We start from the raw sequence: 19,104 nt of genomic DNA, 5'->3' as shown, positions 1-19,104 counted from the left end.
GCGCTGGCAGGGCAAGGTGGAACACTGCACGAAAACTTTTTTCTAAAAAAAAGTTTTTATTATTTTATTTTAAATTTTTTTACTAAGGTGGTGGGGCAGTGGCTAAAAAGCTGGGTGTGGCTTCCTCATAGGAACGCCCACAATTTGGACTTTAGCCTGGGTTGGAGCTACAACCAACACTGATAAAATTAAATTTGGCAAATAATATATATTGATCAAAACAGGACTAGGTCCTTTAGTTCCCTAGTGGTTTCAACATTGGATTTTTTATGTTATGGTGATACTTCTTCTTTAAGGTACTTATGAGACCCAACGGTCTCTGTAAATATGGTGATCACCTCTTGTCCTCTACTTCTACTATTAATAAAATGTTTTGCAACTGATTGCTTTTTCATGACTGTATGTGTGAAGAGGTTTTTCTGCTAGCTTTCTGTATTAAATTGATAGCCATCATTTGTGTTATTCACCATTTAATGTTTAAGTGCCCCCGCTTTTCACACTTCTTTAGAGCCACTTTTAGTTAGATTCTAGATAGAGACATTTGACTGCAGGTTGACATTGGGAGACATTGTGACCTTCTTGTAGAAGAGTTCTAATCTCTGTATTTTTTGTTTCCTTTGTAGAAAATGCAGAATCCATTGACCTCAAGCAATTTTTCGAACAAAACTTCTCGCACATCTACTATGTTTTCTTTGAAAACTTTGTGATAATTGAAACGTCTTTGAAACAAAAAGGTAAGGCTGTAAATTGAATGTCCTATTTTTTTTTTTAATAAAAATGATCTCTTCACCCTTTATTTTTTTGATTAGGCTTATGAAATGTGCAGGCTGTCCCATGGCACTTGTTTCTACAACGTGACAGTGCGCCTCCTGTTTGTACTGTTTTGGATGGGTATTGTAGGGTACAGAAACTGCTTTTCTGCTACCATAGCCAGTAAAAAAACAGATGAGGCCAGTCAGTTATATCATATGGGTTTTAAAGGGACAACTTGCACGTGTTTCCAGAAAGGCAAAGAAGAAATGTACATTTTCCATTGAATGGCTTTTTTTGTCGGCTGTTTACTAAATAGAACTAAAAGGTGCTCACTATTTGCTAAAAAAATAAGTGTTCTCATTTGGGCGCAGGAGGGCCTGTGATGAGGAATGAAACTTGGTTTTGGAGAGAGGCTGGCATACTGTGTTTAAGATATACAGTATAATGTACATTAGAATACAGTGGAGTTGTGTGGTTATAGAATATACAATGATATGTACAGGGTATGCAGCGTGTTTTAAAAGTAGAACACAAAGTAGATTGGTGAAGTGTGCAGGTCATTCATTACCTTGTACAGACTGGAGTGATGTGCATTAATAATTTTCAGCAAAGTAAGCATAGTGGAGTATAGTTTTTACATTATACTATGTAGAATGGATTGATGCGCTATGTAGAATATGCAGAATGGTGTCTAGGAGTTGAGTGGTGTGGAATATTGAACATATGCAGTACACAGTGACCCTAGGTTCACACCCAAGCATTTTCCAGAAACGCAGTACAGACCATTTAATATGATTTCCTATGGGACAGGTTCACATCTCAGCGGTTTCACCCGGTGCGTTTTTTGGAAGCGGTCAGGGGCTTTTTTTTTTACTCAAAAGTTTGCGTTTTTGGTTCTATAGACTTCAATGGAAACGCTGCAGAAATGCCTGTAGAGTGTTTTTGATGCTGTTTGCTGCGTTTTTGATGCATTTTGCATTTTAATTCTGCCGAGCAACAAGGTAAAAAAAAACGCAATGCAGAAACGAAACGCAATGCAGAAATGAAACGCAATGCAGAAACGGCTCAAAAGCAAACTGCATAGATGTGAACCTAGCCTGAGGTTGATTTACTAAAGCTGTAGAGTGCAAAATCTGGTGCAGCTGTGCATAGAAGCCAATCAGCTTCTAATTTCAGCTTGTTCAGTTGAGCTTTGACAATAAAACCTGGAAGTTGATTGGTTTCTATGCAGAGCTGCACCAGATTTTGCACTCTCCAGCTTTAGCAAATCCACCCCAGTGTGTCAAATGGAATGATATGGGGTAGATAATTTACATCAAATTGTGGGGAGTCTAGCGTGTCCAGCAGAGTGGTGTGACTTGGATTTTAAGTGCATAATTGAGCAATGTGGAATCTAGAATACATGACTCCGTGGGGTAGATTTACTAAAACTGGTGCACCCCTGATCTGGTGCATGGTAGCCAATCAGCTTCTAACTTCAGCTTGTTCAGTTGGGCTTTGGCAATAAAACCTGGAAGCTGATTGATTTCTATGCCGAGCTGCACCAGATTTTGCACTCTTCAGTTTTTTTAAAAAGAAAAACCCCCATGTGTACACTAGAGAGGTGTGAAGTATAGGAAGCTTACAACATACTGCAAAGTGATAATGGATCCTCCTGCGCTTCTATGGACAGTTCCCCCTCCTAATAAGTAAGCTGCTGACACTCCAACCAATAACCTAATTAGTGTAAAAATCTGTATACATTAGTGTAGCGCTCTAAGAAATATCATAAATACCATAAATACATAAAAAATATTAAATGAATGTGACTAGTGCTGTAATCTCCACAGTGTTCTTAAGCCACTAATAGCACTAAGAACGAACAAACCCAACAATATCAGAATATGCAGTATAAAGTATATAATAAAATAAATTAAATGTGACAAGTGCTGAAGTCTTCTCCGTGCTCTAATAATACTGAGTAATAAATAAGACGATAAAAAATAAAAGTGATAGTGTCACTCCAAACAATAAATAAATCAAATAGGTAACAGGTGACGGTGCCACTTCAACTTCATTCAATGTCCAATTTTTCTCATTAACATTCTTCTATTTAAAGTGTTCTTGATAACCATGCATAGTGTGTATAGGTAGTGCCACACGTGAACCAACACACTCTTATCCACTTTGGCTGAAATGCCTGCTCACCTCCTTCCTGCGACCCCAAGGGGCCCACAAGCCTTTAGGATCACCCTGGATCCTCAGGATTCCTGGTAATGGCACCTTCCTGATATTCCTCCTATCAGGTCTCCTCCACTCCTTCACTGCTATGCCTCCCAGGTTCCTCACCACCACCGAACCAGATACACAATTCAAATGCGCATAAATAGTAGTAAGCCTCTGGTCATGTCAGCGGCTCGGTCTCCATGACTGAAGCGATATCCCGGACAAAGCACACCCGACAAAAGATGACACCGACCGGCTCCTTGCCCTATCTGGAGTCGCAAGGAGCTCGTCGGTGTCATCGACTCCAGATAGGGCAAGGAGCCGGTCGGTGTCATCTTTTGTCGGGTGTGCTTTGTCCGGGATATCGCTTCAGTCATGGAGACCGAGCCGCTGACATGACCAGAGGCTTACTACTATTTATGCGCATTTGAATTGTGTATCTGGTTCGGTGGTGGTGAGGAACCTGGGAGGCATAGCAGTGAAGGAGTGGAGGAGACCTGATAGGAGGAATATCAGGAAGGTGCCATTACCAGGAATCCTGAGGATCCAGGGTGATCCTAAAGGCTTGTGGGCCCCTTGGGGTCGCAGGAAGGAGGTGAGCAGGCATTTCAGCCAAAGTGGATAAGAGTGTGTTGGTTCACGTGTGGCACTACCTATACACACTATGCATGGTTATCAAGAACACTTTAAATAGAAGAATGTTAATGAGAAAAATTGGACATTGAATGAAGTTGAAGTGGCACCGTCACCTGTTACCTATTTGATTTATTTATTGTTTGGAGTGACACTATCACTTTTATTTTTTATCGTCTTATTTATTACTCAGTATTATTAGAGCACGGAGAAGACTTCAGCACTTGTCACATTTAATTTATTTTATTATATACTTTATACTGCATATTCTGATATTGTTGGGTTTGTTCGTTCTTAGTGCTATTAGTGGCTTAAGAACACTGTGGAGATTACAGCACTAGTCACATTCATTTAATATTTTTTATGTATTTATGGTATTTATGATATTTCTTAGAGCGCTACACTAATGTATACAGAACATACTGCAAAGTGCCTAGAGTGCCAGCGGGGGACCCCAGAAGAGGAGGTTCGGGCTGCTCTCTGCAATATCATTGCACAGAGCAGGTGAGTATGACATGTTTATTATTTAAAACAATTAACTTTACAATCCCTTTAAATGCAGACAAGTATAAAAAAAAAAATCACAATTTGATACAAAGAAAATCATTAAAATATAACTAAAGGCAATTTTTTTCTTTTGTTTTGGATAGAGGAGTTGGATTACAACATCTGTCAGGTTTTATTGCTGCCTGTGCGCCCCATTACACCCCGGTCACATCAAGCCCGACTTTGAAATTGTGAAGTCATACGATTTCAAAGTCGGGGGACATGCCGATTTCTGGTGCGATTTGCAAGACATCTGACACAGATGTCTATGCAAATCGCTCCAAAAGTAGTGCATGTACTATTTTAAAAATCGTTGCGACTCTGACCACGTCGAAACCGCAACGATATGAATGCCGTAATTGCAGACAATAGGGTGCATCCTGGCATGCAGTTTGCAAGTCTCATGGTATCCAAATCGCATGCCAAGTCGCACCAAGTGCAGCCGGGGTCTTAGGGGGATTCACCTTTTCTATTTGTCCTGTTTCTCTGAGAGTGAAAGTAAAAGAAAATCCCATATTTTGGGCTGTCTCCAAATAAGGAATAGAAATAAAGTGTTCCAGTTACAACCAGGGATTCCCTTGCTTCCTTTTTATGGCTGTTGGACAGGAAGTTAATGGACCAGATGGCCAAAAAAGTGACAGGTTTTAACACTATCCATATCCAAGATGAAAAAAAAGGGCAGTTTTGACTTTCACTTTAACAGCTCATTCATACGATGTCTCGTGACCTGCATTTTTCTGCACTGGATAAATGCAGGCCACTGTGGAGCCACATAGAAAACAATATTTTCCTATGTGCTTCGTTCACACTGCAACACAATCCATACAAATGCAGCACAACAGGCACAAAATGTGTGCAAATGCATGTTGTTATTGCATTTTCTGTACATTTTTACGTGCAGTATGCTATGAAAGAACCACACGTGTAGTTTTACATGTAGCTTGTACTAGTTTACTCCTTTATTTTAGTTCACTATAATGACTTATACAGCACACCTAGCCTAGGAAAACGGTGGTTAGTACTTTTAGCCAGTCGGCGCTCGATTGCTGTGCACAATACTGTTACTCTAACACTGTGAGCATGCATACAGGAGGGGACTGTACATGTGTGGCCAAGGTCATGTGATTCTGCTTCTATATTGTCCACTGAGCAGGCTTGACTGATATGGCAATAAGCAAAAGTGCCAAATTATTATTATACAGTATTTATAAAGCGCCAATAGTTCGCTCAGCGCTGTACATTACAAAGGGGGACAGAACATGTGACAGAAAAATACCAATACAATGCAAAACATGAGGGGATTGAGGGCCCTGTTCTTTCGAGCTTACAATCTAGGAGGGAGGGGATGGTGGCACAGGAGGAGATAGCTGTGGGGGATGGAGTGGTGGGAAGAGTGGAGGAGGTCGGTCAAGTTAGCAGGGGGTGGGGTAGGCTTCCCTGAAGAGATGGGTTTTCAGGGTGCGCCTAAAGGAGAGGAGAGTAGGTGATAATCTGATAGGTTGGGGCAGGGAGTTCCAGAGGATGGGTGACACCCTGGAGAAGTCCTGGAGGCGGGCATGGGAGGAGGAGACCAGGGAACTAGAGAGAAGGAGATCTTGTGAGGAGCGGAGTGTGCGTGCTGGACGGTACTTGGATATTAGGTCAGTGATGTAGTTCGGGGCAGTATGGTGGACAGCTTTGTACGTCAGTGTTAGGATTTTGAATTTGATCCGTTGCGCAGTCGGAAGCCAGTGGAGGGATTGGCAGAGGGGGGTGGCGGAGATGGAGTGGTTGGAAAGGTGAATGAGTCTGGCAGCCGTATTCAGGATCTTCTGAAGCGGGGATAGCCAGCGGCGAGGTAGGCCAGTGAGGAGGGAGTTGCAGTAGTCGAGTCGTGATATGATGAGGGAGTGGATGAGCTGTTTAGTGGTTTCTGGGGTTAGGAACGTGCGGATTTTGGCGATGTTGCGGAGGTGGAGTCTGCACGAGTTTGTTAAAGATTGGACTTGGGGCTGGAAGGATAGGTTGGAGTCCAGAATGACACCAAGTACTCTGGCCTGCAGGGCGGGTTTGATATTGGTGTTGTTGGATGTGATGGAGAAGTCAATGGGGGGTGGGGTCCGGGCTGGGGGGAAGAAAAGAAACTCGGTTTTGGAGAGGTTCAGTTTAAGGAAGTGGAGCGACATCCAGTCTGATATGTTGCTCAGTAGGTGTGTGATTCGGGCAGAGACCGAGGGCGTGAGGTGGGCGGTTGAGAGTACTCTGAACCACTGTTACACGTTTGAAATAGTACAAATGCAAGGTATTTGGGGGGGGATGAAGCTGCACTCCTGGACTGGAGGGTTTTTTTTTTTTCAGAATTTCCAATTAAGTTAAAATCAAAATCTTTTTAAAAGTGGAATTTTGTCTTTCCTGATCCCATACATTGGTACATATTATTTTCAACGGCATTGATTCGTAAAGGATAAGTTCACCTCATTTGTAATTGGGGTGTTACATGTAACATGTTCCAACTCCTGCCCCCCTCTCCTCCTGCATCGCCTTCCCCTGTGATAGCAGGCAGGGGTTTCTTTCACCCACAGCTGCTGTCACATTTAAAATGGCGCAACTGTGCAGGCAGATCTGTGAATGTGTAAACCATAAGTCCCGTGTGCCATTGTTCTCAGTGGACTGAGTGCGTTGCTCAGCTCAATTGTAGTCTATGCACACTCCCTCCAGCTTCCTAACTTAAAGCCTGTACCTGCCTTTCTCAACCAGGGTGCCTTAAGGTTTCTTCAGGGGTCCCTTGGCAAAGTGTCTAAAAGTTGCCCAAAACTTGTATACAAGCTAGTGGGTGGAACAAGCCTGCCTTTTAGTTACACAAAGTCACAGGTTTTCATTGTGCACCATTACGACCTTCTAGCCGCCGGCGTCCTGACAACCAGTGACATCAGTTGATAAGGAGGATGTCAGTTGCCTGCACAGCATCCTAGTTTGACCCTCCCCTGCCCCTCTCCATCAGTGCTGGGGTCACATTAGCTCAGTGATGGAGAAAAACTGAGGGAGAAGAGAAACACTGGAATACTAGTCAGTACCAGTGTGCAAAAGTGTATTTGCTTTGGAAGAATAATTCACCTGTAATGTTGGGTGTCCTACATGTGTGGATATTGCTGTGTTATTTATATAAAAATATTTGAGTAGTTTTTCACATTTTAGAATGGGGTGCCTCAAGACTGTCCATAATTTTAAAGGGTGCCTCGGGACTGTCCATAATTTTAAAGGGTGCCTCGGGACTGTCCATAATTTTAAAGGGTGCCTCGGGACTGTCCATAATTTTAAAGGGTGCCTCGGGACTGTCCAATTTGAAAGGGTGCCTCGGGACTGTCCGTAATTTTAAAGGGTGCCTCGGGACTGTCCGTAATTTTAAAGGGTGCCTCGGGACTGTCCGTAATTTTAAAGGGTGCCTCGGGACTGTCCGTAATTTTAAAGGGTGCCTCGGGACTGTCCGTAATTTTAAAGGGTGCCTCGGGACTGTCCGTAATTTTAAAGGGTGCCTTGGGACTGTCCGTAATTTTAAAGGGTGCCTCGGGACTGTCCGTAATTTTAAAGGGTGCCTCGGGACTGTCCGTAATTTTAAAGGGTGCATAGGGACTGCCCATAATTTTAAAGGGTGCCTTGGGACTGTCCATAATTTTAAAGGGTGCCTCGGGACTGTCCATAATTTTAAAGGGTGCCTCGGGACTGTCCATAATTTTAAAGGGTGCCTCGGGACTGTCCATAATTTTAAAGGGTGCCTCGGGACTGTCCATAATTTTAAAGGGTGCCTCGGGACTGTCCATAATTTTAAAGGGTGCCTCGGGACTGTCCATAATTTTAAAGGGTGCCTCGGGACTGTCCAGAATTTTAAAGGGTGCTTCGGGACTGTCCAGAATTTTAAAGGGTGCCTCGGGACTGTCCAGAATTTTGAAGGGTGCCTCGGGACTGTCTAGAATTTTAAAGGGTGCCTTGACTGAAAAAAAAGTTGAGAAACACTGGCCTGTACTGAGGTACAGCCACAAAGCTGTTGGGAGTGTGCAGGAGAGTGATATCAGATATTCACTGGTCACAGTTACAATCCTTTGCAGGCTCCTGAAGGAAAAAGTGATAAATGCATGTTTTTTTTTTTTTCTGCAAAAATATGTGCATTTATTATTTTTCCTAAAAGGTGAACTTAGTCTTTAAGCTATTTTAAAAACCTACTTCCTGAAAACATTTGTAAAACGTTACCTATTCAATTCAGTGGAGCATTCTTCCAAAACATTTGTACAAACTGATCTGGGAATGCTGAATGCTGAGCTCTTGGTTACTTTGCCTTTTCACGGGTGAACTTTGATAATAGAGCCTGCCTTTAATTGGAACAAGATATACCTTCGTTCATGACCCCTGAACATGTAAGGGAGCAAAGTTAATCAGTCTTGGGGTCCTATATCTGGATTGCTGTTCTCTAGGCCAGCTACCAGATTAGCACCACTTGGGTCGAACACTGCACTACAAGACAAATAAAACAGGGTGCCACTAAAACCCATGCTAAAGTGTTCCAGCAGCCTAGACAGATAGTGGATACAGCTGGAAAACACCTATGTGTAACCACAGCAAATCAGCTTGAAAAGAAAGTGTTGCAGCTGTATAAATGATTCTGTTGGATAACTGTACAGCATTTAAACTATAACTAAAGGCTGATTTTCTTTTTTTTTTCTAGCTTTGGACAGAGTGGAGGGGGATTAGACCAGCTGTTTTACTGCTGTCTGTGTCCCCATTAGGGAGGCTCACCCTCTCTATTTGTCCGGTTTACCATTAACCCCTTCACGCCTAAGGGTAAAACAAATCTAAATGCCTAAGCACAATTCTGCAACGTTGACGTGTTAGTAAAACCGTACATATCGTCACAACTACTTTGTACATCCAGGTGGATTATACCTTGTTTTTTTCAGGACAAATTGGGCTTTCATTTGGTGGTAAATGGTCATGGATAGCTCCTAATTTTTTTTATTATTAAAGGAAAACTGGGCCAAAATAGTAAAAAAAATCATTTTTTTAAATTTAACTGTGTGTTTCTTGTTACGACCATAACCTACCACCAAAGAACAACTCAAATTACATTCTCCAGTTCTTGACAATCGCAGCGATACCATATATGTGTATGTTATTTGTTGTTTGTACCCGTAGTACAGTCCAGAAACAACAGTGCGCATTTTGTTTTTGTCTTTTTTTTTTTTTATATAAAACACACTGTCACTGACATTGACATTAACACTAACTGACACCAATTTTTTTTTTTAATCCTGACCTTTGACCCTGACCTTTGACCCTGACCTTGACCCAAACACTAACCCTGGTACTGAACTAGATCAAACCTTGATCTAGGTATTTTTCTTTATTTTTTCTTTTATTTTTTAATATTTATTTATCTTTTTTTTTTTTTTTTACAAACTTTTTTTTCTCTCTCTGTGTCAGGAGTTCGAGAGATACAATGTATCTCTCTTCTCCATTCATAGAGAGAGAGAAAACAAGGGGGCCGGGCTGCACAGTGATTGATCACTGTGATAGCCAATCAGAGGCTATCACAGCGATCACGTGACCCGGAATCGGGAGTCCCGGGTCCCTATCGTTAGAACGGGACCCGGGGCTCTCAGTGACACCGCGGTCTTGGTGCTGGGAGCGCGCCGAGCGGCGCGCTCCCAGCACAAAGACAGGTACGCAAATATGCGGCCCCACGGAAAAAAGCACAGGTCCGTGAGGCCGCATATTTGTGTTACGTCGGCGTCAAGGGGTTAACATTGCGAGTAAATGAAAATCCCACATTTTGGGTTGTCCCCAGAAAAGTAATATAGGGGAAATCTTTTGATGGGGACACAGTTCTAGGGCATGGGGGTCCCAAGGGATTCCCCTTAATTTGCAGGGATTTCCTCTAACTTCCTGTTTTGGCTATGGGGAAAGAAGTGAAGGGAATCTCCCCAATGGGACACAGATGGCAAAACAAAAAAATAGCTGACGGGTTATAACCTTTTCTTACTCTTACTTTTGCCTTTTAGTTCTCCTTTAAATGTAACTGTTTAGGTACAAAGTAGCAAACACACAAGGTAAAGTTCACTTCAGCAAGTACAAGCATTATTATACAGTATTTATATAGTGCCAAACGTTTGCTCAGCGCTTTACATTATAATGGGAGACAGTACACGAGACAATACAGTAACAATACAATGCGATACACGAGGGGTTCGAGGGCCCTGCTCCTTGGAGCTTACAATCTAGGAGGGAGGACAAGCATCACAGTATCCGTACTTATTGTATCATTCCTCTAGGATGGACACAATGTAGGGAAGCAATTTCCAGAAGAACAGTGCAGATTTTTAAAAAATCAAATTTTATTGAAACAACTTTCAGAACAGTCCCCGCACCCTTTCCAGGAGATTTGCCCTCCCTTTTCTGTCTTCTCCACCACTCACAGAACTCATTTGTTGCTCTCTTCCCAAAGCATTGCATGCTGGAGGGGGAGCTTATTGAATGACAGGATCTCCACTGCTCATTCACAGAATGCAGTGCATTGTGGGAGATTAGTAATGTGAGCAATGTGACTGGCAGCACGGGCAGTGGTGCAGCTTTTCTCAGTAGCAGTTGCAGGTGTTACCCTTCTTAGTGCCTGAAAAATAAACCATCAGGGCTGGGTCCAGCAGCTTTGAAGGAGACCCTGAGGGGAAGACTTTTACCAGAAGCAGCTGCCTGCAGGTAATGGGATGCACACAATTACATGTAATTACTGTGTAGGTGCTGCATTCCAAAAAAAAAAATCCTAAACTTCAGCTTTTGGATACTAGAAATGCATGTTCTCATTACAGAGTTGCTCTTTAATTTTATATCTGCAGGCCACAAGTCTCAGCGGGAAGAGCTTGATGCCATCCTCTTTATATTTGAGGTAGGTTACATTTATACCCTGAAGTAAAATTGAGTTTTGCTTTTGAAGCTCTGCTTTGTTTACATTTCTATCTGCTTCTATAATCACATTTTCTCATTTTGTAGTGTTGCTCGGTAACATTGGAGCCGGTCCCTAGGAGATGTTACCAGCAGAATTAGGGCATTCTTTGTCCCAGTATGGTTGTCAGTTATACTCAGGCCTAATTACTGGGGACTCTGTTAACTCATCTGGCAGCGTGTAGTTACCAAGGAAGTTTGTTCCAGTTCGCTGGCTTAGACTCTTTGAACCTCTTCTGCTTTCCGCTAATGCACAAGGTGACAATCTGTAATAAGCTTCTTTATTTTTCCCTCTTTTTAGAAAATTTTGCAACTTCTTCCTGAGAAAATTCATCAACGATGGCAATATCACAGCATAAGTAAGTGCGGTGTTTTGACTACATAACCTGTACATCCCCAACCATTAAAGCAGTTAACCACTTGCCGCCTGGCCTATGGTCAAATAACGGCCGGGCGAACACTTCATCCCTCCGGGAGGATGTCCTATGGCGTTCTTGCCGGATCATGCTTTGCGCGTGCCCGCAGGGCCGCGCTGTATTGAGATCTGTCACCGGACGTATACCTTGGAGGTGGCCAATGACAGATCTGTGTAGTGGCCCCGTTGCCAGTACCATGTGACCTGCTGTGACCAATCACAGCAGGTAACATGACAGTTGTATACAATGGATGACTTCCTTTCATGCCATCCATTGTATACAACTGTGTCTAGCTGTGAATGGTCACAGCAATCACATGCACAGGCTGGGCCGATCACAGCCTATCTGTGTCATGTGATCAGCCGTGGCTAATCACAACAAAAAAAACCTGAATGAATCGATTTCATTCAGTTAAATCTTGCTTATAGCAAAGAAATAATTTGCTATAAGCAATCAAATTGTATATCTTTATCTTTTTTTTTTTTTCGTACTGTCACCAGTCAGTGTCCCTGATCACCACCACACCAGTTATAAGATGATGCTGTACTGCACTGGTGACAATATGTAAAAAAATAAATAAATTGTGAAAATAATTTTTTTAATTTCTTCATTTTCTGAAAAATTCTGACAAAATTACAACTTCAAAAAACTCGCCATGCCTCTTATGAAATACGTTGTACTGTGTACTTTTCAAAAGGGGTCATTTGGGGGATATCTGTACTATTCTGACATTTTTGGGCCTCAAGAAATTAGATTGGCTGTCAGTACTTCAGGATTGATCAATATTCAGATATATCCCATAGTTTGTGAACTCTATAACTTTCCTACAGACTAAATAATAAATACTGATTTGGGTTATTTTCACCAAAGAAATGTAGCAGAATACATCTTGACCTAAATTTATGAAGAACAATTCTTTATTTGCAAACTTTTATAACAGAAACAGAAAAACATGTTTTTTTTTTTTTAAAAAAAATTGGTCTTTTTTTGTTAATTTAGCAAAAAATAAAAACCCCAGTGGTAATTAAATATGAACAAAAGAAAGCTCTAGTTGTGTGAACAAAATGATAAAATTTCAGTTTGGGTACAGTGTTGCATGACCGCGCAATTGTCATTCAAAGTGTGAGAGCTCTGAAACCTGAAAATTGGCCTGGGCAGGAAGGGGGAGGTGCCCGGTATTGAAGAGGTTAAAGGTGAAGTGTGGGAATTCAAAGGAACAAACATATATACATCCATGGTGCCGCATCGGTCTGTTGCTGCTGCTGTCCACTGGCAGCTCTAAGCTAGAGTACTGTACGATCACATGACCACTGATCGCTCAGTTCTTGGTGCTCACTGGAGTGCTGAGTTGGAGGGAGGGCAAGAGCTTCTGGCTGCGGCTCTCAGCAGCTGAAAGGCTGAGCCAGCTGCCGATCAGGCATCTTGGTGGGTCCTGACATTGTCAGGATCCTTCCAGAGCCTGGAGCTGCTCTGGGACGTCTGCTAATTATGGGTTAGAGGAGAGCACAAGTAAATGCTTTCCTGTGACCCAGAAAAAAAGTATGGCCATACTTCCCTTTTAATAAGCTTGGAGGAGGAGAAGAATTGCAAGTGTCTTCTGTCACCCAATGCCTTTCCAAAAAACAAATTCTGGAGTGGGGATAGACAGAAGGAGCAAACTTGTTACACCTCTGGCATATCTATCCAGGCTGTACAACAAGTCCTCTTTTAAAAGTCCAGAATGTAAGATGGACAGACTCAACTGATATTGGAACGGTAAACCATGCATGAGACGGACACCCAGAAACAGTCCAGACAGGTTTATCCTACAGTTCTAATCAGCAAGGCGGCAAACAAACACATTTCAATGCAGGAGGGCTTGTAAATCAATTCCATATCATAAAACAAACTAAATATCTTCTTATCTGATGTACAAATTAAACTTAAGTCTGTTTCTGGCTGACAGGGTGCTCCCAAACAAAAGGGCAGTCCTTGTTTAGTGTTCTGTCATCATTCAGCCTTTTCACCCAGCAGCAAAGAGAGGGACCTGCGCGTCAATTAGCTCACATATATTAAGGTCTGTGGACCCCTGAGACTAATCACAGATGAGCTCTGAATACTTGGTAAGATATGGACTTAGGAATGGAGGTTTTATCCACCAAAGCTTAGGAAGCCTGCCGGCTCCAGGATCCAGAACAGGTTCAGATTCTAAAAAAACCCCAAAAAGGTTGTTCTGTTTATGTCAATCCTTTCCTTTGTAGCTCCTCACCATAGGTAGGTGAGAAACCTAGTTTTAAATGAACAGTTCTTATGCTCTTCCTTCCCATCTGGTTGTGACATTTTTTAAGAAGTTTCAGGATTGATTGATTGATTTTTTTTTTTTGCAAATAAATATAACATATGCATAATCCTTATCAGGGCAGCTGCATCTTTTGAATCTATTCCCTACTGCGCTATAGCTGAAAGACGGCTACAGCGCGGTTGTCTAGTTCTGGGAGGGCGTTCATGGATGTCCTCCCAGAACCCTCCCACAGCGGCACGCACCCGGCGCCGTCAGTGATCGCTGCGTCCTACGGACACAGCTGATTACGTGATAAGGTAAAAGGCCAATCACAGCGGCCTTTTACCACGTGATCAGCTGTGTCCAATAACACAGCAGATCACAATGTAAATACAGTTGCCTGTTATCGGCTGCACTTTCTTCACACTGTCACAGCGTGAAGAAAGTACTGCTGATAACTGGCAGATGTGACAGGGGAGATCTGCACTGATAATCAGGGCACTGATTATCAGTGTCGTCCATCAGTGCCCAGCAATGTCGCCCGTCATTGCTGCCCAGCATTGCCATCTGTCAGTGCCTCCAGTCGGTGCTATCAGTCAGTGCCCATCAGTGCTGTCTATCAGTGCCCATCATTGCTGCATATCAGTGCCGCCTATCAGTACCCATCATTGCTGCATATCTGTGCATCATCAGTGCCTCCTCATCAATGCCCATCAGTGCCGCCTCATCAGTGCCCATTAGTGCTGTCTATCAATGCCCATCAGTGCAGCCTTATCAATGCACATCAGTGAAGGAGAAAAATTACCTGTTTGCAAAATTTTATAATAGAAACAAAGAAAACCTTTTTTTTTTTTTCAAATTTTTTGCTCTTTTTTAATTTATAGTGCAAAAAATAAAACCCCGAGTGGCAATTAAATATCACCAATAGAAACCTCTATGTGTGTGAAAAAAATGAAAAACATTTCATATGGTACAGTGTTGCATTACCGCGCAATTGTCATTCAACAGCGCTGAAAGCTGAGAATTGGCTTGGGCAGGACGGGGGTAGAAGTGCCCGGTAGGCAAGTGGATAAAGAGCAACATCTGCGTGCGCAGTTAAAACACAGCTAAAATGCTTTCCAAGTAGTTTTTATTTGCTAGAGTAACATACTTGTGTACCCATTCTGAAATGTTTTACCAAGAAAAGAAAAATTTTTTTTGGTCAAAAAAAGTGCAAAAACACCAGTTTGCGGCATTTTACTGCTTTAGAGCGTTTTTACAGCTAAAAAAACTCCTCTAGAAACCCTTTCCTTGTGTTCCCTTTTATTAATACTTATAGTTCACTTTGTACATATTTGTGTTGAATTTCAATAGGTAGCACACTTTATTTATTTATTTTTAGTGACATCCATATACAAGAGGATACATGTTGTCAGTATACAATTATGTTCCTCTATGCATTGGGGGGTTATTTAATAAAACTGGAGAGTGCAAAGTCTGGTGCAACTCGGCATAGAAACCAATCAACTTCCAGGTTTCATTTTCAAAGCTTAAAGTGGTTGTAAAGGCAGAAGATTTTTTTAGCTGCGCTAAATTCTCAGTGCAGCAGTTTTAGTAAATCTCCCCCATTGTTTCGTTGAAGCTTCAATTATTATAGGGAGGGTGTTCCCTATGTTTTATCAGGTATAAACTGTAGCCATTGGCATGTCACAGAGATATCCGATGTACATAGACGTATTATATTCTCTATATAGTGAAGACAGGTAGACAGGTGTATTGGTGGTGCGGGTCTTTAGTACGCAGAGTTGTAGTCTGGGAACAGTAAGACGCAGGTTCAAACCTAATGTAGGGAACGTGTTCGGTGATCAGCTATAATTTCCTTCTGACATCTAGAAATTGTCTCAAGGGTTTAGTGATCACCAATATAAAATGGAGGATGCCAAAGACCAGTGCAGGAGATCTGATTGGCTCTGACCGAGACCTCCAACATTTGTTTTTTTCCCATTTTTATTTTTGAGAAGATTGAAAACAAGCTAAACATTCTTTGATATTATTTGTATATTTATTTTTATACTTAGTCATGTCTATATCAGCATGCAGAGTTGCATGCACCAGGATATTTTGTGTTTGGGGGAGGGGAAAGACCCACTGATACATTGGAAGGGACTGATACGTGCATTATGGTAAGCTCTGCGTAAATTAGTAACTCTAAAATGCCTGGAATAAATAAACAGGAATGAAAGTAAAAAAAAAAAAAAAAAACCTGTGTGCGACAGCCCCCCTGACCTTACTTAAGCCCCAGTTCATTCCAGCAATGTGTTTTTGGCTGTCCCAGGTCTCTCCCACCTCATTGGCTGAGACAGTAGCAGGAACAATGCATTGGCTGTCAATCAAAGCCAGTTAGCCAATGAGGAGAGTGTGCAGGGGGGATTGCCCAGTCGCATCTGTGTCAATCAATCTGAGCCAATTAGGAGAGAGTGGGGGGTGGGGCCGAGTCACATCTGTGTGTGAATGGACACACAGATCAGTGGCTTGGGAACGAGCCAGCACTGGTGCCCCCATAGCAAGCTGCTTGCTGTTGGGGCACTTGGTAGGAGGGAGGCTCCAGGAGTGCTGGCGGGGGGATCAGGGACACTCTGAGCAAAACCACTGCGTAAAGCAGCTAAGTATGACATGTTTGTTATTAAACAATATCTGCCTTTACAATCCATTTTAGGTTCATTGATTTTTTTTTTTTTTCAATTTAATTAAGAGGGAGGTTGTAAATCTGCAATAGTGACTTGTGGTCACTGGACAGTAACAGTAATGGCCAGGAATCAATGAGCATATCTCCTGATCATCTGACCATCAGTGACAGCTAGTCAAACTGCTTCTATTATAGCGCAAAACAACATAACATTTGACTTTTTTTTTTCTTTTTTTTGTTTATTATTTTGCCTCTCTGCGCTTTGTAATTTAGGTGGATTCTTTTCAGATGTTAACCTTTATATTGTATAGAACTAACAAATTTATATTTCAATGGTTTTTATTAATTTTTAAACAGTATAAAACAGAGGCAACAAAACACGCCCACGCAGGGGCTATCAATTGCACAGATAAAAAATGCAAAATAGAGAAAACGGTGCTCTAATGCCAACAGGGCAAAAGGTACGCCCACGCAGGGGATATCAATGGCACATAAGTTACAATACCATGTAACTCTGACTATAACAACTAAAGGCAGCTGTCCACTGTCACACCAAAAACAAACAGAGAAAGAGAGAGAGGAAGAAAAAGGAAAAAAAAAAAAAGGGGAGCAGGGGTCCAAGAGCGCCAATACCGAACGCCATTACATCCCCAGACTAGCCGGGGGGAGTGAGGGAAAGGCATATTGCAACCACGGCTCCCATATTTTCAAAAATTTACGTTGGGAGTCGTTGCAGATACTCGACATCTGTTCGTTGAGCATCATAGTGGTCATACGATCCCGCACCCCCTGAAGAGGGACAAACGGACTCTTCCAGGCCTGAGCAATTGTTCTAGTGGCCGATAAAAACAAAAAGGATGAAAATGAAAAGTTTGGGCAGAGCCATATATGTTTAGAAGTATTTGTTTTACGAGAAAAAAATTACTCACCTAGATAGAAGTGGCAGGGGACAGAAGCAGCATCAGACCGATGCTGCATCCAAGACTGCACTGAGCGATCAGTGGTCTTAATTGCTCAGTTCTCAGTAGGGATGCACCAAAATATTGGTGACCGAAATGCATCGGCCAAAAATGTCAGCATTTTTCTGATAGGAAAAAAGGTGCCGATAATGGCCGCCGAAAGCGCATGATTTTACTTGCAATTTGCGGCTATTTTACCATGTTTTAGGGTGCTTTTTTCATAGGTCATGTGACTAAAAAAACACTCATCAAACGGCAACATGTGTGCTTTTTTTGTTGGGTTTTCAGTGCATTTCAGGCCTGGTTCACACCAATGCAGTTTGCGTTTTGTCCGTTTTGCAGCACATTTTGCGTTTTTGCATGTGCCTTTTTGAAGCGTTTTGCACTTGTTTTAATTTTCTTTCTTTTTGGCCAACTTGCTGCTGGGCAGATTAAAAACACAAAACTCATCAAAAACGCAACGCGTGTTTTTGATGCATTTTCAACGCATTTTAGGCCTGGTTCATAACAGTGTAGTTTGCGTTTTGTCTGTTTTTGCAGTGCGTTTTACATTTTTGCATGGACCTTTTTACACTTTTTTATGCGGTTTACACATAAAAAAAGTAATGCAGCAAACACACCAAAAAACGCACTACGTGTTTTCTGCAGCACCTCCTTTTAAGTCTATTGAACCTAAAACGCAACATTTTGTGTTTTAAAAAAGTCCCTGAACCTTTCCAAAAATGCAGCAGCTCCAAAAATCATAGATGTGAACGTGTCCCATAGGTAACCTAGCTAAATGGATTGTAGTGCATTTCCGCAAAAAGCCCTTAAAAACACATTGATTGGCGTGAACCAGGCATCAGTGGGGAGGTGCGTTTTTTTTTTTATTTTAACTCGCCAAGTATGCACCAAAAATGTGGCAAGCAGGATTTTTAACACTGCAAGGGAAGTGCAATGGACCAGTGTGAAGACACACCTTGAATTTAAAGAGATGCATTTTTCTTGAGCCTCTGCAAAAACTGCTTGTGTGAAAGCAGCCTATTGGCTGAAAAAGTGCTGAAAATAAATTCACATTTATTTAAATTCATGATATTAAATAAAAAAGTCGAATATAATACAAATTTATATATATAATTATTATTATTAATTATTTTTTTTTTTTTCCCCCAAAAACTGTCCATTTCGGTTTTCGGCCAAATGCGTCCTGAAGTTTCGGTCCAAGAATTTTCATTTCAGTGCACCACTAGTTCTCAGTCTTCACTGACCAGTGATCTGGGGATTGTCAGTCATCTGTCTGCTTACTGGAGCGTAGGTCTGTGGAGGGGGTGAGTGAGGCTGGCTCATGCTCTCAGCAGATCGCTGAGAGGCTTGGCCAGCTGCTGGTCTAGGGTGGATCCTGACCATATGGTCGGGATCTTTTCAGAGCCTGAACCAGCTGTTTGCTGTCAGCCGACAGCAGGCTTTGGCTTGCTGTCAACTGAAAACAGATCACAGGATTGCAGAATGAATTGCACTTCTGTGATGCATAGGGGAAGTATAGCCAAAAAAGCTTTGGTTGTACTTTTCATCTGAAAATAAATATACCTGTATTTGACTTGTGTTACCTGTCAGAGGATTTTTGATTTTTTTTTGTCAATTTTCTGATTTTCGCACATCTGCTACACTGCACAGCCAGACGAGGTGACACCTAGAAAGGCGGCATCACAGCTCATCACAAAG

At 42.0% G+C, this 19,104-nt stretch overlaps 1 protein-coding gene across 14 annotated transcripts in view; it reads left to right on the top strand.

Annotated features, from left to right (window-relative positions):
* Positions 1-19,104, top strand: part of RALGAPA1 (Ral GTPase activating protein catalytic subunit alpha 1) — a 302,589-nt gene that overhangs the window by 57,833 nt on the left and 225,652 nt on the right. For all 14 annotated transcript variants that reach the window (XM_089680242.1, XM_089680241.1, XM_089680244.1 and 11 more), the window contains exons 2-4: positions 624-734; positions 10,998-11,047; positions 11,405-11,462. In XM_089680242.1, coding sequence (XP_089536368.1) covers positions 624-734; positions 10,998-11,047; positions 11,405-11,462 — 219 coding nt within the window. The remainder of the gene's footprint in view (positions 1-623; positions 735-10,997; positions 11,048-11,404; positions 11,463-19,104) is intronic.

The sequence above is a fragment of the Staurois parvus genome, unplaced genomic scaffold (assembly GCF_062004578.1).
Source record: "Staurois parvus isolate SC_StPar_1 unplaced genomic scaffold, SC_StPar_1.0 ptg000237l, whole genome shotgun sequence".
Lineage (NCBI taxonomy): Eukaryota > Metazoa > Chordata > Amphibia > Anura > Ranidae > Staurois > Staurois parvus.
The sequence above is the reverse complement of the archived record's forward strand: the minus strand, read 5'-3'. Positions and strand labels throughout refer to the sequence as shown.